Genomic DNA, 8,685 nt, shown 5'->3' with positions numbered 1-8,685 from the left:
CTCAGCAACCACCCGAGCTGCATGCCGTTTCGCCCGCCAGTACACATCAGCTGCTTCTGGAGTCCCACAGGCCAAAAAGGCCTGATAGGACTCCTTCTTCAGCTTGACAGCATCCCTCACCGWAGGGAAGAAAGAAGAAAGCTCAAAAGATACAATTCAAATTGACCCTAACCATTTTGAGAACATGGATGCCAAAGACATGGATGCTTCCTCTAAGGATGAGGAAGTTTGTCCTGGAAGCACAAATTCTGACAATACGTGGACACATTTTGGAGATATCTGTGAGTTTTCTTCATCAAAGGAATCGTTTTCAGAAGAAGGAAATCTGAATGACACTAATGATTTCGACGGCATGGATGTAAATCTTGACTCAGCCATGTACTTTTGCAAATTTTCCAGCTCCTCTTTTAACTGCTAGATGAATGCCACAACACAAAGCATCATTAACTTGACTACTGTCATAAGGTTTGTGGCTCAGTTTCCTGAGGAGGTTTCTGAACTTTTTGCAGAGACACCATTGTTTGCAAGGTGTTTCTTTACAGAAATGTACCATCCAGGAAGATATTTTCCTCCACATGAAGTGTTCGTGAATTATTTGTAACCTTGGTCCTGTCATTCCTCTGCCAAAGGAASAAGAAAATGACACTACATCAACTCTTCTGAAAGGTTATTGGAGTGGAATTTCAGAAGGTTGCGACATGTGCAAGTTCAACAAAAATAGGGATTCCTTTTTTAATGACACTGATGTGATGACCCTGATGCTGCAATGGCCAGACAGTCCAGACAACATCAGACATCCTGTGGTACTTGATCCAGTACTTGAAGTTCCTGTAAAAAGTAGAACTCAGTCATATCATCTGTCATCCGTCATTTGCTGGAGACAGGCAACTACTCCTGACACCAGCAGCCTTTACACATATCTGATATGTGAAGAACAGGTGTTTAAGGCAGAGGATGAGCGGATGTCACTGACAAATGTCGACTGGAGCTGACATTTGCAGCAATGGGTACATCTACATTTACGAAAAAGCCAAAGAAGGATAGGAGGAATACAGTGTAGGGCTCAAAGTGACCACCGATCAACAACAAAGAGAGTGCTTTGGAGGAAGTGGGTGGAACATGGCCCGCACAGAGTGGGACATGTCCCTTCTTCCATTGTGGAGGAGTTGTAGCCACAGAATTTTAAGTGCCTGGTTTGGGGGCAACGCTAGAATCAGCTCGTGGGCACCAGAAGGGAGGGATGCTGTCAAGCTGAAAATAGAGATCYATCAGGTCTTTTTGGATTGACACCCTGGAAGCAGCTGATGGGTACTGGCAGTCCAAGTGGMATGCAGCTCGGGTTTTCATTGAGGCACAAACTCAGGTGTGGGAGAAGTTCACAAAGGCCATGGAGAACCTTGGATCGGGCAGAGTAGTTCGAAGACCTCCTCAATCCCACCATYGCATCTTCCGCTGAGGAATCGGAACCTCAGCGGAAGGTTGAGGTTCCGYGACTTTGGATCAGGCTCTGCTGATTTGACCAGGGTGAGAGGTACAGAGAAGGAGTGGGCATACTTTTTGTCTCTCATTTTGATGCATGTAAGTTGGGATTCACACCAGTGAAGAAGGTAGTTTCCTTTCACCTACTTGTGGGGGGACAGGTTCTGACTGTTGTTTGTACTTAGGTGACAAACAGTAGTTCAGATTGGCCACCTTTTTTGGAGTCATTGGAGGGGTGCTGGAGAGTGCCCCTCCATTTGGACTTCCTTGTTCTGCTGGGGAATTTCAACGCTTATGTGGGCAATGACAATGAGACCTGGAGGGTTGTGGTTGGGAGGGTCTAAACCCAAGTGGTGTTAAGTCATTGGGCAGAACACCACTCAGTGTTCTGTAGTCATGGATTATCCATAATGTACACCGTGTTCAAGCATGAGGGTGTCCATATGTGCTCTTGGCACCAGGACACCCTTGCCAAAGTTCTGTGGTAAACATTGTTGTCTTCTCATCTAATCTGTGGCTGAAAATCAGTGTTTATATWTTTTTTAGCACTCAACATTGTGCATACATTTTTTGTGTTTGATAAACAGCTTGATGTCTTTTTGTTTTGGCTCAYTGAATGAATGTTTTCTGCATGTTTATTCAAATAATATCAGAAGAGTCATTTCATCCTACTTATTCTCTATACTATTTTGTTTCTTACTTTTATAAATTATGGAGTATTTATTATTTAAGACCAATATTCAGTTTTATACTTTTAATAATGAGGGAACAKAGAGAGAAACTCCTGTTAGTTTACTTAGCAACACTGTGCATATCTAGAACTCACTGTTAGAATTTTTTTTTGTTGGTCTAAAATATTGAGTACTCCAAAGTTTCTAACAGTTTTATACGTTTTAGTTTATTACTTTACAAACTGTGGAGTACTTATTACTTTAGACCAGTGGCGATTCTAGACCTGCTCTAAAGCAATCCTATTCAGGGGTGCTGTATCTCGGTGTTGCATCCTAGAAGTAGTTTATTTAAATTATTACTATTTTTAAAAATTCTATTAAACATTTATAGAGTGTTTAATAGAAAMACTCTATTMATTTATTTACTATATTTTATTTGTCCAGTCGTTTTTGTTCAGCCGCAGAAGCATTACAGAATCTGAGCTGCGTGCTACGTCACTGATTGGTTGGGTAGCAAGTGTTGGTCAGTTGTAACGTTGTAGTGGCTCTTTGGTTCACAATATCAAATAATGAAATATTGCTCTGGTTTTGTTTAATTATTTTTTAAGTGTATTTTATTCTATGAATTACTTACATATCTCTTAATTTTGTTTGTGAATGTATGTAAATAAGCAGCTAGATTTAGAAAACTGCACAAACGAATATCTTCTCATGGGTCTTAGCCCTGCTGGGGGCTAAGCAACCCTACAGGCCAGATCCTAGAATCACCCCTGACCAGGCGTCTTGTTCAGATTAGCACTGGTGCGTTACGTGTGTCACAGGTAAACGTTAGGAGTTGACTGAAATTCAAAACCTTGGCATGAATTTAGGAAGCAATCGTTTCTCAATAGCTGAGTGTTAAGACCCTCTGGACGAAGTGAAGCGTAGACCAAAAGGGCTGGTTTTTACCAGGCTAAGATGAACGTGATCATGATAATTAACACACTAATAGACATCAATGGTCCCCAACTTCTAATGCTAGTCCACAATTCAGAAAACTTGTTTAGGGCTGAAATATTTTATTTAGACTTGGTCGTTTTTAATAGGGAGGTAATATCTGCCATTTCTCGGTGCTGTAAAATGTAACTAAACCACTTTCTACCATAGAATTTACAAACCTGTTCGTTTGTCGGGTCGTTTGTTCTCAGCAGCAGGCAGAAATAGGTTAAGAATGTCCTTATTGCTTCCAAGGGGGTGATTTTTAAATTGCTCAGCATTGGGAACTAACGTAGGGACTAAATGTAACTCAATTTTAGTAACATGAAAGGAAAATATAACAGGAAGTGAGACATATGAAAAGGAAAATTATAGAAGGCATAAAGGTTGAAAAGCACCTTTTCAGTCCGGTYGCTGTTTGTCATTAGTAATGTCAGTCTGACCTTTAAGGCAAACTAACTCTRTAGGGCTTCCACTGTAACCGGACATAATCAAACACTGGCTATATGACATATAAAATATGACATTTGGCAGCCATGTTTTACATACCTCTTGAAGTGTGAGACACTCGACTGTTTGAATAGAAAAAAAAAGAGGTTCTACTTTAAGCTGGAGCAACATTCAAAAACTTACAAATTAAACAGACCAGTCCCTCAGAACTAAATCTTCCCCTAAATATCATCTGCCTATATTCGTCCTAAATATTTAGTGTAATAAGTCTGTGAGTATTTATCAGCCGTCCATGGCTGCGGTTGGCTCAGAGTATCGTCACAGCTACGCAGCTGAAAGCCCCGGCCGCTAATTAAAAGTAACGTTTTCAAAAAATTATTTTCACGGAATGCCAAAAATTGTCCGCATTTCCTGTTTAGTTTTGCGCTCGCAGACGGCGACGTGTCCGAAGTAACTCGGCGGCTCGGGGCCGCATTCATGAGAGACATCTCAGTAATTTAATCGTCCGTCGCCGTCCTTGTGTGGCAAATGTCATTCAAAAGGACCAAAGGCTCATTACGGAGGTCTGCGCAGTGACGAGRAGCTCAAAAGCCGAGTACATTAACACTAATTGGGCTACATACTTATGCAAATGCACAGTTGACAGTTTGCTGAGGGGAGAATACCAACCCTCTTAAGCAGAGCATATAAAGCGCGGCCATATTTCTTCAAAAAAAAAAAAAAAAAGAACATTTTTGTGCAAAAGCACTCTTATGTGCCATGTGCTCTCCGGAGCACATAGCACTTAGAGACGTTTGGCTCTTTGTGCTTTTTTTTTGTTTTTTGTTTTGCTTTTCTGCTGCTTACCAAGGTTTACTAAAAAAAGTGCGGGTTCAGAAGACATTAAAGAGATTTCCCCCCGTCCCCCACTTTTTGTTCAACGAGAATCTGAAACCCGTTTTGTCCCTTTTAGAAAACATCTCTAGCTAATTAATTAATGATTCTCCGAATCATTAATTAGCGAAGGCTTTGAATATTTTCCAGACATCGTGTAACTTTGAGCACAGACTAAAACATGATCACTCGCAGTCCACTTGTGTTTCTTTGCCTCAATCCTCCTGAATGTTAGATCTATTTTTGTTCAATATTTCATAAGCACCTACCAGAAAAGGGTGAAATGCAAAAATTCAAAAATATATATATATTTTTTTTACTCAAAGAAAGGAGGAAAAATACGGGTCAGAACCTTCAGCCGGTCTATAAAATATATTTCCGCAATCGCATCTGGGATTGAAAGCAGACGAAGAAAAAAAAAAAGATAGCGTTGGTCAGGGATTTGATGTAAAACTTTTMATTTCCCCCCACAGTCTTTGTGATGTGCTGTAACGTCTCCAGCTTTACGGAGGCTTTTGATGGACATTTTTAGTAGTATGCTGTGAGCTTGTTGAGCTGCGGAGAAAGTTTGTGAAGCCRGGCCAACAGCTGACGTTTGTTGGCTTGTACATASCCAAATCTAAAAATCACAAAAGACCAGGCAGTGATCTGCAGCTGGTCTCTACGGTGATAAACACACRCACGCACATCAAAAACAACATAGCCAAGTAAGATTTATTGGGTTTGGTTGGATAAAAAACAGTGAAAATGAAGATCACATGTTACAGTATTTTCAGAGCTGTCTGATTATGTGTATTCAGGGTAGTTTTCCATTGTAAGGTAATCATTTCGTAAAAACAAAAAAGCCAATGAACATATGCTTTGTGAAGAGAAAAACTACAAATTAAACTGATTGGTCCAATTATGGAGGTGCAGATTGTCCTCTTTATTCTCTCAACAAGTGAGCCCATGTTGGAGTAATCTTGGTTTTATTGATTAATATTAATAATAATAATAATAATAAAGACCCTGGTAATTTCTCACTTTATTTGGAGTTGATATTTTTCACAGCACATCATAATACAATCAGAACTGCACAGTTTGAATTATTTATACCTCCAGTTATGTGGAGCATCTGCAATTTCTAAAACATCTTCATGTTTCCGATGTGTGACTAGTGTTTAAATTTTAAAAACATATAATTGCTTAAAAACATTTCATCACAATTTTGCATATTTTCTGAAGTTTCCTGTAACAATGTGAAATTGCTCTAAAACTTAAATAAAATGTAAAAAAGGAAAGACAAATTATTGCTTCATTTACCTGCTGAATGTATTGGGTTGCTTCTCTTTGGTTCAGGAATGTGCTCTTCTAAACTTGCCAGACAGTAAATGTGCTAAAAAGTTTWATTTTTCACAGACTTGACTTAAAAACAGAACTAAAATAAAAGTAAAATACGACGACGGAGTGTAAAAACAAAAAGCTAGGAGCTCGTAACAGTCTGGTCTCACCGAAGGTGCGGGTTCGTTATCAGCAGAACTGCGATTTCTGAGCTCAGTTCGCACCCGACCGAACATCCGTCACAGCTTCGCCTCGCGCCGTTAAACGGACACCCTCGTGTGAACGCGCTCACATCGAAACAAAACGTTAAAGAGTGACGACCGACTGAACACAGTGCGCCTGTTGACCCACAGGGAGAAGTTTTCGCAGGTTTCACAGCGACTGCTCGCTCTTCAACCTGCAGGCCACGGCCGTGATGAGCGCCGCTCCTTTCCCGCTGCCGTCCTCCGACTTCAGGAACGTCACCTCGCACTGCGGGGCCAAGTCCTGCAGGGTCTCCTGCATGATCCTCGAGAAACTTCAGAGAACAAGGAGGGAGCAGAGAGCAGGACACAAAAATTAAGACTTCGCAGAATGATTAGACATTTCAATCTGATTAGTCGAGGGGCTGCTGTGAATTAATCATGATTAATTAATTGGTTAAAAAAAACAGTTAATAAATTAGCTCTAAATGGTTTTATTAGGGCTGCCGATTGATTAAAACAGGATGGGACGGGCAGAACATGGGATGGAGTTTAGTGTTGCTTCAGAGCAGCTGAATGTAAAATGATGTTTTGTCAACAGCAGCAAGGTGGACAGGAGGAGAGAGAGTCTTATGTAAAATATACTTTTTTCAGCTTTATGTCAAGTCGTAATGTTATTAACCCACTCAGCTCCTTCAGACTAGCCAGCAGCAATTGGCAAACAGCAGGTGGAAATGAGCATCTGCTGAGCTCATTATAGGAGCTACTTCTTAGTGAAATGCTGGTGAAAATGATGCTAATGGGTTAATAGAGGACACATGTTGTGATGACTTCCTGAAGGCAGAGTTTTAGAAAGAATATGAGTTTTTCTTAAAGAGACATAGATCCAATTTCACAGCGCTAAACTACAAAGTCAAATTTATTTTATGTCACATGTGATTTATACAGCACTTTTATAACAACTCAAGGTAGAAGTTACCAGATTGTGCTATAAAATGGCAGTATGTGGTTGGAGAATACATAACGCCGCCCCTTATAGGATTCATGTTTGAGGTTTAAAACACATTAAATTAACAGAAAAGACTAATCCTTCAAATTAAAACTTGCTTAACAATTGGGAACACAGCGTAGATGAAACCAACGTGACGAACTTCAATAAATGAAAATGTTCCTTACTGAGGATGGGTCTTATAAAGGGTACCGTCCACTCCCACCGTGATGGACAGCTGGTTCAGGTTGCGGTTCTGCCGGATCTTGTCAACRAGAGCGGCCAAACCGGCGCCGCAGAGCTGCGCCGCGCGGCGACCCACRACGCTGCACACCTCCTTCACCAGGACGCTGTCGTCGCACGTGGAGCCGGTGAGGCCCAGGTGCTGCAGGATGGAGCGGACCTGACGCATGGCCAGCCGGTCGCTGTGGGAACAGGGGCAGTTCAGGGACCCATACTGGACAACTCTGTTCGTTTTAGCGCCAGGTGCTCTCACAATGCATCATCAACATGGCTGCTTTTAAAAAACTATTGACGTGTGTGTGAATTATAGTACATTTAGTCAGTATAAATATGGCTGTATTTTTATTCTTTTTTCTTTTTGTTTTATGATGTTYTTCTGTTTCCCCCCATATGAYGCGAGCCGTTTCCTGTACAGCTCRTTGTTGAAAATGAGAATTTGTTCTCAATCAACTTGCTTGGATAATTAAAGGTAAAATAAAAATAAATACGGTGTTGGAGTTCTCCCTCTTCTGAATCCATGTTCGCTTCAACTCAAACCAGCTTCTCCATCTCTAGTKAGGAAACGAATCCCCACAGTATGAAACTGCCACCACCAAGTTACCTTTCTGCATTTCCTTCCATTTTGGTCTCATCTGACCAAAGCACCTTCTCTCCAATCTCCAACAGGGTTTGTTGTGAAACTGCGAGCRTGRTTTCTTTCAAGTACGACTTTGTTGACCGATGTTGAAAGTTTGGGATAATTTGATATAACCTGATCTTACTTCTCTACAATTTAAGAAACGATTGCTGCGCTCCTCTGTCTTTATCATGTTTGTTCTCCAACAAACCGGTTCAAGCTGGAATAAAACAGGCTAAATTGCACAGCGATTAGCTAACTTGTGTGATCAGTCGGCAGCTTCACTTCATGTAAAACAGACGTGATATGAAGCAAATGCATAAATAAACGCCTTAAATGGGAATTAAAAATAGAGTGTTGACGTCAGAAGCAACACGTTGGATCTGTGTGAGGCTTAAAGAGGCTTTAACTCCGTCAGCAGGAAGGTTAGTCAGAAGGTGATAACTGCTAGTCTGATTACTCTATAATAGAAGAAAAATAAAATGTCAATCCTCGGCCCTCAGATTTAAGCTCCATGTAAGACCAAGGCCCCTGGGGGGAAGGATGATTCAGAGGAAGGCTTTTGTTATTGATTGAAGGCACCTGGAGCCGCCGACACAAAGAGTGCGGCTGATAACGGAGGAAGACGTCAGGCTCCGACAGCTGGCCCGTTTCAGGAGCCGTGTGTAYGGGCTGCCGTTAGCAGCGGCTGTGTTTACAGTACAAATGAGAGCAAACCTTTGTTGATATTCATCAAAAACCGAAAAAACCCACCACAATTTTGCAATTGCGGTGTTTYCTTTAAATAAGAAGCACGAGTAAAAATCACACATGAATAGGTTTGTTCACACGATAAGTCGCTGAAATACATGCTACGCCGTCGTCCTGCCACTTCCTGTCGTCTTCCTC

At 41.2% G+C, this 8,685-nt stretch overlaps 2 protein-coding genes across 2 annotated transcripts in view; one reads left to right on the top strand and one right to left on the bottom strand.

The window, feature by feature from the left end:
- The window catches only part of npffr1l2 (neuropeptide FF receptor 1 like 2), a 77,115-nt gene extending 71,030 nt beyond the window's left edge, over positions 1-6,085 (top strand). The window contains exon 5 of the mRNA XM_008417708.2: positions 5,986-6,085. Coding sequence (XP_008415930.2) covers positions 5,986-6,085 — 100 coding nt within the window. The remainder of the gene's footprint in view (positions 1-5,985) is intronic.
- Positions 5,142-8,685, bottom strand: part of hk2 (hexokinase 2) — a 65,207-nt gene continuing 61,663 nt past the window's right edge. Inside the window, exons 12-14 of the mRNA XM_017306530.1 lie at positions 8,380-8,485; positions 7,127-7,441; positions 5,142-6,285 (exon numbers count right to left, since the gene is read on the bottom strand). Coding sequence (XP_017162019.1) covers positions 6,141-6,285; positions 7,127-7,441; positions 8,380-8,485 — 566 coding nt within the window. The 3' untranslated portion in view covers positions 5,142-6,140. The remainder of the gene's footprint in view (positions 6,286-7,126; positions 7,442-8,379; positions 8,486-8,685) is intronic.

This window comes from Poecilia reticulata, linkage group LG9 (assembly GCF_000633615.1).
Source record: "Poecilia reticulata strain Guanapo linkage group LG9, Guppy_female_1.0+MT, whole genome shotgun sequence".
Classification (NCBI taxonomy): domain Eukaryota; kingdom Metazoa; phylum Chordata; class Actinopteri; order Cyprinodontiformes; family Poeciliidae; genus Poecilia; species Poecilia reticulata.
The sequence above is the reverse complement of the archived record's forward strand: the minus strand, read 5'-3'. Positions and strand labels throughout refer to the sequence as shown.